The sequence below is a fragment of the Poecilia reticulata genome, linkage group LG16 (assembly GCF_000633615.1).
Source record: "Poecilia reticulata strain Guanapo linkage group LG16, Guppy_female_1.0+MT, whole genome shotgun sequence".
In the NCBI taxonomy this organism is placed as follows: Eukaryota; Metazoa; Chordata; class Actinopteri; order Cyprinodontiformes; family Poeciliidae; genus Poecilia; species Poecilia reticulata.
The window spans coordinates 26434397-26449780 of NC_024346.1; the positions used below are offsets into that span (position 1 = coordinate 26434397).

Below are 15384 nucleotides of genomic sequence, written 5' to 3' on the forward strand. Positions count from 1 at the left end.
TATATATATATATGGAAACCTCTATGTAGAACTACATGTTTCCAGATTGCCAGTTGGACACATCAATGATGGTTTTAATCACACCCAATACTTAACTCCCATCTATTACCAGTCAATATTTTAAGAAGGGATTTACCGTGACAGTAATATAATTTATTACTCTCACTATTAGAATATGTCGGTGACGATGCCTTAACCAGCTAATTTTTCTCTACAGTCTTTTCCGTGTTTCACTTCCTTGATGAAACTGAGACCTTTTGGATGTTTCGCAGTCTTGTTCTCTCTCGACACGTTCCAGCTCTGAGCTCATGTTTGTCTCATGACTTGTGGGAAACCAGTGGAAGATGTAGCAGGTGTGTGGCTCCCCTGTGTGTCGCAGCGAGGTTTGTGGGTCTGCTGAGGGATGTTGTCATTCACGCAAGCTAACGAGTCCCTCTGGCTCAGACTGTGACCAGCAGAGCTGCAGACTCATAACATTACCATGACAAAGCTCTGTGCTTGGATGCAGCATGATAGAGACGGTGCAGATAAAGAGGCAACCACTGTATTCCACATGTTCACTGTGGCTCTGACCAAAGCTCTCATCTTTGTTTTGAAGCAACGTCTTTGCACTTTACATCCACTCCTGTGGAAGTGGACATGTCTGCACATGTAGCAGATAGAAATGTTTGACTAAGAAGATGCAATGTTGAAAAGGATCTTTGGGACTGAGGTCACAGGGATTTAAACAAATGCAGTATTCTGTTAGACCTTTCCTTGCGATTGAAAAAACTATTTAGCTTAGCAACTTAAACCCAGCTTCACTATAGATACATTTAACTTGTAACAGAATTTTTCTGTCAGTAATAAAAAAAAAATTAATTGTCCCGTTAAGAATTTACCAAGGTAAGCAATAAAACCTTTCACAGAAAATGTCTCCATCTTGATTCTCACAGCATTCAATACAGTGGATACTGAGCAGGGTCGGAGGTCAGGTGTGGGACACAACGTCAAACCACGTGAACGAAACTGTGGTCATAAAACTTAAGTGATCGGAAGTCATCAGAGACCAGACGCACATTCACTGCTTCATTCCAATCTACAAAATAAGCATTTGAGAACTGCTGCACTACCAAAAGGTGTCCACAAGGGGACTTCTTGTTTTGTTTCTCAAACTGAAGCGTGTCCTCTGACACACTACTTTTGTGTGAATGCTGGGAAAAAGTTCAAAGCGTTTTAGTTTTTGCCTGACATTCACACAAAAATGACATTTTAGGAGGACCCAAAATTGTTTTTGTAGGAAAAAAAACCAAGTTACAGCTTCTCCCTCCCGTAGTCATGTGAACAGTGAAAAAGAATCTTTTATGAAAATCCTGACGTATTTTCCCAAACTCGAACCTGACCTATAACCTCAAACACGTCAACTACAACAATAGTGAACTACGCTTGTGATTGTGTTGCAGAACCTGTTCTGCAAAGTTCTACAAAAGACTCCACTTGCTCTTTGTCGTGGGTTCTTGTTTTCTTTTTGTGTTTACCGCTAACCCGGTATCCTTTTCCTTCCACTTTACAATTATATTACGTCCCAATAAAGACAGTTGTGAGGTATGTATATAAAAAAAGGGTAGGAATATTTTTTGCAAAACACAGAATCATTTCTAATCTCAATCAGTTTGGAGGTTACAATTCAATGCACCCCACAGTATGGTGCTGCCAGCACCATGTTTCATGTTGTAGATGGTGTGTTCAGAGTTATGTGATGCACTTTGGTGGAAATACCTGCAGTACGACCAATAGATTATTACAATAATGGATTTTTTTTGCAACCCTGTCAGTGATAGGACCAATGTTTTTGACTCAACAGTATCAACTCAGTTTCTGGTAACTACGGTAACACTGCTTGCTACAGAATCAAATATAATGTTGTCATTGTCACCATGGCTGCTCGCTCAGAACGCCACTGAGATGTTTACCGAGGAAAACAGCATAACGGCCGCTCCCAGCTGCGACGAGTCTCTACAAAACAGCGGTTATAAATAATTGCGTTTGCGACCAATAAATACCTACGTAGTCAGATCTGAGGAGTTTCACTGAAAAGATCCGGCTTTTATTTTGTTTTGTTTTTTTCTTTGTGCCCTCTAGCCTCTTTCTCTCATCTGTGTCTGATGTCTTTTCAGTGTGCTCGATCATGTGTGCAGAGGCCCTCCAGTGCCAGGCGCTTCTCCAGCCTGGCTGTCCAGGCCAGGCACAATGGAGCCCGATTCCTTCGTCCCCTTCCTCCCCCCCTTTCCACCCCGTGGGGTAAAGAAATCTCCCTGCAGGAGCGGAGGAGGAACGCCATAGAACATGAGTGTAAACTTTCACATTCTCTTCGCCGTTGTTTCAGCAGACAGTTGAAAATGAAAAATGTTATCGCCGAGGCCAGCTCTGCTGTAGGTCAGTGGCTTTTCTTCGCAGAAATGTTTTACTCTCACTGGAGCTGCGTCTCCATTCCAAACGAATCCCATAGAATGGTAGTAAAATGAACAAAAACTAACATAAAGTAAGGTATGAAATAAAAAAAAAACACAAATATTGAAGGACTGGACACAACAGCTGGCTTTTGACAACTAGATGTGTGGTGAAAGAGAGGTCTACCATAACTACCGTAGACACAACTGACCCTTGAGTCCAGAGTGGGCAGCATCTTCTCCATACTGTTGAGCCACTGCCTTACTGCTCTGATCTGACCCCTGAACTCACACTGCCATTGGCTCAAATCCTCAGCTTCCGTCCTGGAACAGAGGAGAGAAGACGCAGAGTAAACAAAGAAATTAAACATTTTTGGTCAAAATAATATCCCTAATTTGGTAGGAACTTGTTCTTTCTGGCTAAGAAGCGCTTTTCACAAGTGTCTGATGAACCAAAATGTTTCATTTGACGAATCCGTTTTGAAGTCGAGAGACGTTTGAACTGTTTCAATTTGAGAAGATGACATAATGAAAGTTTTAGAGGAGCATACCAGGTTTTCTGATCCTGGGACGTTGGTGATCCAGTCAAAGCAATCCCCTCGTCCTGAAACAAACAATGCGGAAAGTACAGTGCACTGCAAAGGTCACACGACGACCACAAACTGTTCTTATTGGGATTTTATGTGCTAGACTGACACAAAGTAGTGAATAATAGTGAATTGGAAGAAAATTGATGCAATTTTTCTTTTTCTTTTATGCATTGGAAATTTGGACCTGCATTTGTATTCACTCACACCCCACCACTTCCCGGCCAATACTTTGCAGAACCACTTTTTGTTGCATTTTTTTTTTTTTTGGAGTCTTTGGAGTACGCATCTTGTAAATCTAGACACTGATTTATTTTTTTTTTTACCTGTTCCTCCTTGTGAGATAGCTAGAGGATATAGAGCACATGTAGACACAATTTTATAAGTTTTCCAAAAGGCTTGCAATTGAAATTAGGCCTGAACTTTTTAACACATTAATGTGCATAAATATACACCATTCCACTGGAGCTCTTGCTGCCTAGTGCATAAATATACACCATTCCACTGGAGCTCTTGCTGCCTAGTGCATAAATATACACCATTCCACTGGAGCTCTTGCTGCCTAGTTAGGGTTGTTCTCCTGCAGGAAGGTCCAGTCTTGAGTCTTTCGCAGGATATGTTTTCTCCACAGCATGCACCACTTTTGACAGTGGTCTGTTCAGGGTAAAGTGCAGTCATGTAGCGCTTTCCATCAACTTCAAAATTGCATACATTTTGTTCGTTTTTTTTGTTGTTTTTTGTTTTGAAAGAGTTTGGATAGAAATACACTCCACAATTCAGGTTTTTATTTGAAATCTAAAGCAAGCATGTATTTCCTTCAGGGTATATACCTCACCTGTTGTCCAAAGACTGTTGGAGATGAGCATCAACCCTCTGCAACCATGCAAGAATGAGCAGGTATAGACTGCGGCTGTATTGATGGATAGATTCACTTTCCACATCTCAAAATGCCTTAATTCGTGTTTTTCTATCGCATAAAGTCTCAATAAAACAGACTGACACAACTGTTCGACACCGTGTTGAACTTTGGTTCACGCTAAAGTTTTGGGGTGGGATCATGGTTCTCTTTGCTCTTACCTCCCTGGCAGCTCCTGGGAGGGAAGCGGCTGCATCGGAGTAGTCAAGGGAGCTGAGAGAAGAATTCAGTGAGGCAAATTCCCCGTTGCTTCTGGCGACAGGCTCCTCCATCAAACCAGGGGGCTAATGTTGGCAAAGAGACCAGAAAACGTTTCCACCCGAGACGCTGGTTTATGCGTTTCTAAATATTTCTTAGCTAATTATAAAACTGTCAAAATTACAGTGTTTTAAAAAGCAAATCATATTTTATTTTATAATAGAAATGCAGGTACACTTTTTTGTTGGCTCATGTTTATATTAACAGTAGAGAAGGGATCATAGTTAACACAGCTGTTACTTCTTTTATGAGTCAGCCTCATACTGCCCTCTTGTGGTCATTAGCTGATTTTCCAGTTCAACCTGTTTAAGTCACTGGCAAGCCATTGAGCTAAGATGCAGACTTGGCCAATAAGGAGCTTCTTCTAAATTACTGAATGGAATGTGAACCTATAAATTACTACATTAGAAAGATTTTATTGAGATTTTGTTAAAATAATCATTAAAGCTGGAGATTATATATGTTTAGGATTTGAAAATGTGTCAACTGTTGCAGTGAGATTTCATGTGTAAATTTTACTTCTTCTGGTTTCTTTTCTTTGAGGAAGATTCTGGTCGGTCCAAGAATTGTAGCTCTGGTTTGGATTATTCCATATTATTAGAAATATGTGCATATCTGTTTATAGTGAAAGTTTCACAGCTAGGCAACTGAAAAAAATTGCTGAAAACACTAGTTTAAGTTGTCTACTTGTATATATTTAAATTGCTTAAGTGGTCGAGGGGCTAAAGGATTTTTTCTATTTTTCACACTTCATTACATTGAAATTATAGCCCTACACAGGTCTTAAAACATTATATATACTTTACTGAGAAGTCCATAGAGAAAGCTTTATTATATTTATTAAATTATATTTCAAATGGTATGTTTTTGTATTCTACAGAATTGATGTTCACTCAATTGAAATCCATTGACACTGATATTTTCAAGCATTTTTTTTACACTAAAATTTAGGACATCATCAGTGGAAAATACCTGCAAATATTTTCATCCTGATGCATGAATGACAAGAGGTCCTGTTCGCATATTTATTTACAGCATGTTATCTTCAAATACAACAAAAAATCTCGTTTTCGTTAAAGCAACATTTGCCCCCCAAAAAAGCAGAATCAGCTCGTGATGCTAAAGTTTAGTGAATTTAAAAAAGAAGTTTACATTTGACAAAATGTTTCCTCTTAATCTCAGCAAAGTTAATAAAACATGCAAGGCACATTTATGACAACAAAAACATGTTTAAAACAATGTAAAACGATGCAAAACAGAAATGCATGGTATGGAAAAAAAAAACAAACAAGAAGCAGAATAAAACTTGTCTTTTCAAGGTTGCTGTTTTAAAAACATCAGATAACAGGAGTGAATCTGAAAGAATGCATACATTTATGCTAGTGAAATTATTGACACTTTGGTTTAACTGGATTTATAATAAATCAATCAAGATAAGTATAACCAAAGCCAAAAATTTGCTTTTATTTCGTTGAAGTGTCACAATTTCAAGTAAAGTCTGTTGGTGCAGATTGTGTTTATGGGAGGGGGTATTTCAACATATTCTAGAAAAAAAAATCACTATTATCATTCAAGTAAGAATAACATGCCAAAGGCACACAACTAGAGAATGTTTGTAGAAAAATGGCATCCCAAGATGAAGTTCACTCAGTCTCAGTTTTCCTCAAATGTGACACGTGATGGTGGAAGGAAGAGGATCTAGGAACAAATAAAATGACCGTGAAACACAAGCAAAATAAACCAAACCATGCAGCAAATAAAAGGGACTAAAAAACAGAAAACACTTTTGGGTTTTTGTTTTCCAAGCATGAATGCTAATAATGTCTTGTGAAACTGCTGAGCGTTTTACCTGTTTTTCTGTGCGAGGGTGATACTGACACACATTTCCATCAATAACAGGCGAGGTGTGCACTCTGGTCAACTGAGTATCCATGCTAACGTTTTGGAATCTGATTGACTGATCCGTCTGTCGAAAAAGAAGAGGTCGAAGAACAAAAAGCTCTATTAGGAGTCTGAAAAGTTGAGTAGACACAATTTACAGCAGTAACCCATGAAGTGGGCAGACAAATGAGCTAAAAAGGCTTTGAGATACGTTAGAAATCAATGAAGGGAAACAAAGTAATGAAAATAAAGAATGAACAAATAAAAAAAATAATAATTCAACTTACAAAAGTCAAAAATCAGGCAGCTCTGTGAAGGGGTGCAGGATTGAGTGTGACATCATCTTGGGATTTAGCTGGAACACTTGACTGATGTTCAATTTGAGATACCCACAATTTAGAGTTTGCACAACAACAAAGAAATGTACGCGTCCACTGATTACAAAATGCCAAAGGTAATGACAACGTGGAACTCGTTTCACAATGAATGATTACAACGGTCGTTTTCAGTAATGTATTCCAATAGCGTTTCATTTCGTAGTGTTTTAACTGGTATAATTGGTGTTGTCATTTACTGGGTACAGTGTACGCATAGAGACAGAAAAAGAACATCATTACATACTCTATACAAACATTTCAAAGTTTCAAAGGCATCCATACATTTTTAGATAAAAACCATTAAAACTGTGTTGACATTCAATTTGTCATTACTACCAGTCATAAAGTTATAAAACAGAAAAAAAATTCCACTAAATGACAGCTTTAAAAAGAAAAAAAATAATAGTGGAAAAATAGTTTTGTTTGGTATGCATACAATATATATTAGTCTTAGAAAGCACTAGTGTACATCTATTGAACACTTGTTAAAAAAAAAAAAAGCATAGTCACTTAAAAACAGCAGAAATGTCATTGCTTTGTTTTGAATTTTGTCTTAGAAAATTTTGACTTGTTGATCTGTATTAAGTGATTTTTATTTTCTGGACTTTTGGTGATGCATAATTACACCCTCATAAGAGAGGCACCTGTTGATACTGTTACTGTTCAAAAAAAAATATATATATAGAAAGAAATCCATAGCTTAGGCAATGTTAATTTGACCACATGCAATTATGAATAAATAAATTATACTTTTTTTGTTTTTTACTATTGTAACTATTTTTTCCTGTTAGAAATGCATCTATAAAGTGCATTAGTACTATTGGTTCTTAATCAAAAGGCATCAGGAACAGCAGTAGCTAATCAATATCTGCGACTGTAGCTGGATGCAGATGTGAAGGAGGAGGATGAGAAGTTCATGCTACTGAACCCTGAGCCAGCGTCAAAGCTGCCTCTCCTGGACCCAGATCGGGATCCGGTTCTTGAGCCGGTCCGAGAGCCATATGCAGATCCAGAGCCACTGGCATTGTAGGGACTGTAGAGACCTTTGCTAGATTGTGAGGAGGCCTCCAAAAGCCTTAAGCCACTTCCCTCCTCTACCATGCTTCTTTCCATGGCATCTTTAAAGGAGATTTTCAACTTGGTTTTTGGGCACGTTAGATATTTTGAATAGGCACTGACATCCCTCAGTTTTTGGGCAGTACGAGCATCGATTGTTCCTTTTCTGATGGACTCATCTAGAGACACTCGGCCTGTGACATCGGGCTCAATAAGTCCACCTGTCAAATATTGAACCTCAAGGAAACGCTGACCAGCCTCATAATATAACCAGCCTTTCTTCAGTGCTTGGGATGCTGACATCTTCACCTTAGTTCTGGGGTCTTCAAATCCATTAAAAGCTTTCTGTGCCAGGTTGAGACGATCAACCATAACCTTATCAACCAAGCCTTTGTCTGTAGCTTCGGTAACTGATAACTTTTCCCCACTTGCAGGGTCAATAATTCCTCCTGTGCAGGCTTGGGCCTCCAGTAACCTTTGGCCTGTTATGTTGTCCACCAGGCTTCTATGGATTGCCTCAGTGATAGACACTTTCTCCAGTGTGTCTATGTCCAATATTCCTGCTACGGGTCCTGTCTCTTCTGATGGGTCATTCCATATCACTGCAGGTGCTTTAGTGGATGGTATGGGGCTCATGGAAGTGGAGTAACTGGAACCAGTGGTGGAGCCAAATGAGGATGAGCGTGAACGGGAGCCTCCCATGCCTCCAGAAAGCATGTCAGCAAACTCTGTAATGGACAGGTTCCCAGCTCTGTATTTATCAAGAGAATTCTGGTCAATGTATCCACGTGAAATAGCTTCATCAATGTCATACTGCCTGCCTGACCTTCTATCAATGATTACGGATTTGACAGAGCCATCAGAGGAGGTCATTGTGATTTCCTCCCATTCACACTCCTGTTCTGAAAGCTCCAGGTACGTCTGGTGGTCAATGAGTCCTTTGCTGTAGGCCTCATATACAGACATTTCTTTGCCTGTCTCTGGGTCTACAATGACAATTCTGCGTTTACGGACAGATGTTTTAGAGGAGGTCTTTCTTTCTCGCTTCTTTTCTTTCAGTAGCAGAAGCACCAGGCCAGTATCAGGATCAGTAATACACCTCTCCATAAGTTGGAGGTAGGTTAGATTTTCTTCAGTATTGGGGTCAAAGAAGCCTTTGGTGTCGTCAGATGGGTCAGTCAGAATCTCATTCATTTCTTCATCAAAGAAACCACGGTTGTAGGCTATCTCAACTGGTAAGCGATGACTTTCTTCTGGGTCAATAATTCCACCAGTGGCAATTTGAGCTTCTAGCAGACGGATGCCATGATCTTTCAAGATGAGTCCCTTTTTCATTGCCTGGAACAAAGAGATTGTCTTGCCTGAATAAGGATCTCTGTACCCTGTCACTGCACGCTCAGCAGAGAGAAGCTTATCTTTGAATTCTGGACCTACAATTCCCATCTTTACAGACTCATTTACTGTAAGTTTAAGGTTCTTGATGGGATCAATGACATATCCTGTGGCTGCCTGAGCCTCAAGAAGTTCAAATGCAGTGCCTGGTCTTATCATGTTTTTCTTCATTGCCTGGTAAATTGATAGGCGTTCTTTGCTCGACTCCAAAAACACTCCAGCAATACAACTTGTGCCCTCAAGGTATCTTGAGAGTCTATTGCTAACTTCCTCCACTGAAATAATGCCTTCATTCAATTCAGTGACAGTCTGCTGATCAATAATTTGTGAGCGAATCAGCTCCTCCATTGTGATCTGTTTTCTCAAACCCTTGAATGTTAACCTCTTATCTCCCAGGGAGAGTAGTCGCAATCCACCCTCATGCTTGCATCTCTTGAGAAGCTCTGCGTATGACAGTTGTTCTTCAGTAACAGTAACAGGATCAATGAACCCCTTGACACTGTCTGAGAGTTTCTCGTTGGTCTCCTTGTTGATATAACCTCTTTGCAAGGCAATGTCATCTGGAAGATGGAACTGGAATTCTGGATCAATGATACCTCCAGTAGCAATTTGAGCCTCCAGCATTTTAAGGGCATAATCTTCTGGAACAAGATCCTTTTTCATGGCCTGGAAAAGAGATATGACCTTCCCACTGTATGGATCCTTATATCCAGTGACAGCTCTTTCAGCTGAAAGTAGTTTGTCATGGATCTCTGGTCCAACAACTCCTTTACGAACAGCTTCATCAACAGTGAGTGTCTCGTTCTTTACTGGATCAATAATAAAGCCTGTTGCAGCTTGTGCCTCTAAGAGAGTAAGGCCTATTTCTGGTTTAATAAAACCTCTTTTCATTGCTTGATATATGCTCATCTTGGAGCTTGAGTCTGTTGTGACACCAGCGAGACAGCCTGTGCCATAGAGATACTGTTTTACACTGGTCATCTCCATTATATCACGAATGTCTCTCTTGCCTTGTTTCAGAAGGTTGTATGTCTCAAGATCAATGATGCGGGCATTGTAGAGCTCCTCAATAGTTATCCTTCTTCTTATAGTCTTATATGACAATGGACTGTCATGTATAACAACTTCTCTCTGTTCCATTATCTCAATTATAATGATGATCATCCGTTCTTTAGTGATTTTACCAGAACGGTATTCTTCCAAGAGTTTCTGCCTCTCATGCTCTGGAAGCAAATTTGAGTTCATGACATCCCACAGGTTCATTGGTTTATCGGCAAGGCCCTCAATTGGAATGTCAATTTGGGTGTTGGTAAGATCACTCTGGGTTTGTTCTTCTGTATAAACGTATGTTTTTTCCACGACAGTTGGAGACTGAGGTTTGGAGAGTGGCAGGATATACAGGCCTGTGTCTTTATCTTTTTGGCATTTGTCTTTAAGTTGCTTGTAGCTTGCATTTTCATCAGTTTCTGGATCTGAGAAAGGCTTGTTGTCATCTGAAGATTCAGACAAGGTCTTGGCAACTTTCTTACTGAAAATGTTCGTCTGGTATGCCACATCAGTTGGGACCCGGTGGCTCTTTACAGGATCAATGATTCCACCACTGAACATCTGAGCTTGCAACAAGGGGATGGCATGTTCTTTGAGTATAAGATCCTTTTGCATTGCTTCATAAAGGGAGATTTTCTTCCCAGTGAATGGATCCTTGTAGCCAGTGACTGCTTTTTCTGCAGAGAGGAGTTTTTCATGGAGTTCTGGACCAACAAGTCCTGCCTTCACTGCCTCATCTACTGAGAGACATTGGTTTTTTACTGGATCTACAATGAACCCAGATGCAGCCTGAGCCTCAAGAAGCAAAAGGCCAGTGTTGTGCCTAAGGAGTTTTTTCTTCATAGCCTGATAGATACTTATTTTCTCCTTGGTAGGCTCCAGGTATATTCCAGCAATGCTCTCAGTGCCCTGGAGGTATTTACTGACATTTGGATTCTCACTGACTTTTCTAGGTGTGATTTTGCCTTGCTGAAGGTGGTCAAAGGTTGTTTTGTCAATTATTTTGGAGTCATACAAGGAGTCTGCTGGAACATGATCTCTGAGTCCCTTAAAGCTGGACTGTTCCTTTTTCTTAGCCTCCTTCTCTTCCACAATTGTGATAATGATCTTGATAAGCTTTTCAATTGTAACTTTTCCTGATCTAAACTGTCTAATCAGTTCGAGTCTCTGTTCTTCAGTGAGATAATCAGAGTGGATAATTTCCCATAGTGTCATCTTTCTGCCCTTGAATGGCCCACAGTCAAGCTCCACAGTTGCTTGTGTCATAGCGTCTTTTGTTTGGGCTTCGGTGTATGTTGCTTCTTCTTTATCGTTAACTGCTTCATCACTAAGTGGAAGAAGCTTAAGACCAGTTTTTTTGTCTGTAACACACCTGTCAAACAGCTGGGAGTATGTGACATTTTCTTTTGTGTTTGGATCAAAGAAACATTTAGTTTCATCAGTTGGACTGCTTAGACGCAGTTTCATTTCATCATCTAAATAATTTCTCTTGCAAGCAACATCATCAGGTATACGATGGCTCTTCACTGGATCAATGATGCCACCACTGGTCATTTGGGCATCAAGCAGTCTGACACCTTGTTCTTTAGGAATGAGATCTTTCTTCATTGCTTGGAAAAGAGAGACTGTGTTTCCAGTGTAAGGATCTTTGTAACCAGTAACAGCTCTCTCTGCAGACAGGAGCTTTTCATGCAGCTCAGGACCAACAACCCCAGCTTTGACAGCCTCATCAACAGTGTACTTTTGATTTTGAACAGGGTCGACCACGTAGCCTGATCCTGCTTGAGCTTCAAGCATTTTCAAAGCAAGCCCAGTCCTCATCATGTCCCTCTTCATAGCTTGGTAGAAGGACATTGTCTCTTTGGATGAGTCAATAAGTACCCCGGCTATGCAGTTTGTATCCTGGAGTGCTTTGTGAACTGGTTTCATTGCAGAGACATCCTTGACTGACACATTTCCTTTTATCAATTTGTTGTAAAGATCATTATCGATGACCTTGGATTCCAGGAGTTCACTGGCAGGTACAGATGTTCTTAAACCATCAAAGGTTATTTCCTTCTTCTTCTCCTTCTCCTCAGCCACAGTGATAACTATTCTAATTATCTTTTCAATGGTTATTTTGCCAGTTTTGTACTGGCGGAGAAGGTCTTTTTTCTGATCTTCAGTAAAGTACTCTGAGTTGATGATCTCCCAGATGGTAACAGTTTTACCCTGGAATCTTCCGAATGGCACAGACACAGTTGTTTTGTTGAAAACATCTTTGGTCTCCTCTTCTGTGTACATGCTAGAGCACTGAGCAGCTTTTTCTGTAATTGGCAGGAGTAACAGACTGGTCTCTGGGTCAGCAGTGCATCTTGCCATAAGTTCAGAATATGTTAGTGGTTCCTGAGTGCTTGGGTCAAAATATCCCTTTGTGTCATCTGATGGTTTTTCCATAACCTTATTCATTTCTGCATCATACTGTCCCTGTTTATAGGCGGTTTCATTGGGTACGCGGTGACTGTTGACAGGGTCAACAATGCCACCAGTGGCGAGCTGGGCTTCAAGGACTCTTATTGCATGGTCACGTTCTATCAGACCTTTCTTCATTGCTTCGAAAACAGAGACCTTTCCACCAGTGTAAGGATCTTTGTAGCCAACAACAGCCCTTTCAGCTGAAAGCATTTTGTCATGTAGTTCAGGGCCAATCAAACCTTCCTTTACTGCCTCATTAACAGAAAGTTTCTGATTCTTTATGGGGTCTAAAATGTAACCTGTGGCAGCCTGTGCTTCAAGAAGAATCATGGCTGTGCCAGGGGTAATCATTTTTTCCTTTGAAGCTTGGTAAACAGACATCTTTTGATTTTTTGGTGTTAAAACACCAGCAATGGCATGCTTTCCTTTAAGAATTTTCTTTAGATTGTCAGCCTCACTAAGCTCCTGAACTGTGGTTTTGCCATCTTTAAGCTTGTCAAAGTCCTTTTTGGATAAAAGACCAAGGTCATGGAGTCTGCTTGCTGGTACCTTTTCACGGATACCATCAAAAGCTAGAGGATCAGGTTTCTTTTCTACACCATCTACCATATCAGCAGGAGCTTGACCATTGAGAATTGTCTTTGTTATCTCAATGGTTTTTAAATGTACATGTTCTTTGTTAGCGTCAATGTCAGTTTCAAGCTGTTGTAATTTCTCACGCAGTTTCTGGTTTTCTTCTGCAAGAAGTCTTTCTTGCTCTAACTTCTTTCTCTCTAGTTCTTGCATTTCTTTCTGCTTATTAAGCATTTCTTGCTCTGCCTCTTTCTGTTTGCTGAGTGCTGCATCCATAGTAGCCAGAAGGTTCTTCTTCTCCTCCTCCATTTGCCGTTTTTGGCGTTCCTGTTCATCTTTGAGAGCTTTTGCCTTCTTCACTTCTTCTTCAAACTGACTTTCCAGTCTCTTTTTCTCTTCTTCAATTAGCTTCTCCTTTCTCAATAGCATCTCCTTTTCAGTCAAGAATGTCTGTTGAAGCATGGTCTTCTCATGTTCAATTTGTTTCTGTTGTGCATCAGCCATCTAATGGAAGAACAGAAAAAAGTAAGTTACTACAGGTTTATGGCACATATATTTGCTTTAAAAACATTTTTGTTAATAAATCTGTAATGAACAAGTTTTGTACAATGCACTTTGCTTATGCATTAGAGGATCAGACTACATTTTCACTAAAGCAGACCATGTCTAACACTAAATGGCAAGACGGAGAAGAAAAGTTTGAGGGACTTTGAAAGTGAAGATGAGGTTGTGAGGATTTCACATGCATGAACTATGGAATGAGGTGCTTTGCTCTTGGTTTAGATCCGCCCATTTCCCCAAATTTAAATAGTTTCATAATGGGGGTTTATAGAATCGTTTATTATTATCATGAAAAATGTCTCATCATCATAGAATTTTGATCACAAATACAGTCACAAATACTAATTAACTTTGTATGGAAACCCCCAAAATTGGCAGTATTGTCAGAATTATTTATTTTGTATTTTCTCCATTATTGGTTACATTAGCACATCAATAAATATCAATAAATTTGAAAATATGATGAAATGCAGTTACTGTGTGGAGTTTTGAATATAAATCACACTTTTCCTGTCACTGGTGTCCTGAAGATATCCACTTTAAAATAGGTATGTTTTTAAGTTCAGTGTTTTACATTTGTGGGCCGTCGAATGCATTGACCTACAGTTGCCTACAGTTGTTGGCTTATTGTTATTATGATAAATGCTAAAAGATATTGTGATTAATTTTACATCCTTACTGCCTATCCCCTTTTCAGAATTTCACAAAAACCAATGTGTTTTGTATAGTTGACACAGTGTAGTTTATTCTTTTATTTTTATAAACTGGAAAAAGCCAACTTTGACTCTGAAAACTTAATGTAGTAATTACTTTAACTCAGCAAGTAACGATACTTATGATACATATGACATAAAAAATAAGAAAAAATGCATTTTGTAAACTGTTGAGTTTAATTCATACATACTAATATGATAATTCATATTGAATTATTCAGTATGGATAATTCAGTATGAAACCTGCCTAAAGGCAATTGGTTGTACTCAAGCTTATTTAAGAATAATAGAATGAACCTTTTGGAATATAGGGTGCTGTTTCATTAAATAAATAAACACTAATGTCCCTATGAAATAAAGACAAAAAAATACATTTAAAAATATTTTTAATCTGGGGCATATTTTGTCAGTCACCATTTATTTATTTAAGGACTTTTGTATGCATTTCATTATTTATTAATTTTATAATGGTGTTTTACTTTGTGACATTTATTTTGTAAATGCCACTTTACATACTTCAGGGATGTTTATTTTCTTAACTCATTTTTATTATTTCAGGCTGTTTTATTTCATGTTCTCATATTGAAATGAGGGGGCGGAGTTTTCTTTGTGGGCGGAACTTTGTGCAAACCCCGCCCCCTCGTTTGAATATAAGAACATGAACTAAAGGAGCCAGAAATAAAAACAGTTAACAAAAAGCCCATGAAATATGTAAATAAATAAATTTATATTGAATAGCTCCCCATTAAAAAAATATGGTTTTATAATTACTTTGTTTTTATTTCATGGAGACGTTTATTTTATCATTACAGTATATATTTATTTAATTTTGAACGACTCAGCTGAATATATTGAAATGGCCAACTCCAAGTTGTAAGGTTAATAGAATGAAATGTCACTGCCTGTTTAATATGGAAAAATTATCTTGAATTTCTCCAACCTGAAAGGCGATTACATAACGGAGGCATATAAATCTTCATTTTCAAAACAAGTACAGCTAAACATTCACTAGTGTATGATATGTGAAAATAAGAAAGATATTTAAGATACATAAGCAATTAGTGTTATCTTAGAGCATAAGAAAATAATTACATTAAATACTATGTTAGGGGGACCGGATGTGGGACAGTGAAAATCTAT

At 38.9% G+C, this 15384-nt stretch overlaps 2 protein-coding genes across 27 annotated transcripts in view; both read right to left on the reverse strand.

The window, feature by feature from the left end:
• The window catches only part of macf1b (microtubule actin crosslinking factor 1b), a 36691-nt gene extending 32445 nt beyond the window's left edge, over nucleotides 1-4246 (reverse strand). Inside the window, exons 1-3 of the mRNA XM_008431980.2 lie at nucleotides 4094-4246; nucleotides 2981-3033; nucleotides 2642-2753 (exon numbers count right to left, since the gene is read on the reverse strand). Coding sequence (XP_008430202.1) covers nucleotides 2642-2753; nucleotides 2981-3033; nucleotides 4094-4204 — 276 coding nt within the window. The 5' untranslated portion in view covers nucleotides 4205-4246. The remainder of the gene's footprint in view (nucleotides 1-2641; nucleotides 2754-2980; nucleotides 3034-4093) is intronic.
• A 1386-nt stretch (nucleotides 4247-5632) lies between these two features.
• plecb (plectin b) overlaps nucleotides 5633-15384 on the reverse strand; it is a 129372-nt gene continuing 119620 nt past the window's right edge. For all 26 annotated transcript variants that reach the window (XM_008431966.2, XM_008431960.2, XM_017309428.1 and 23 more), the window contains 3 exons: nucleotides 6359-13474; nucleotides 6040-6156; nucleotides 5633-5888 (listed from right to left, as the gene is read on the reverse strand). In XM_008431966.2, the coding sequence (XP_008430188.1) occupies nucleotides 7310-13474 (6165 nt within the window). In that variant the 3' untranslated portion in view covers nucleotides 5633-5888; nucleotides 6040-6156; nucleotides 6359-7309. The remainder of the gene's footprint in view (nucleotides 5889-6039; nucleotides 6157-6358; nucleotides 13475-15384) is intronic.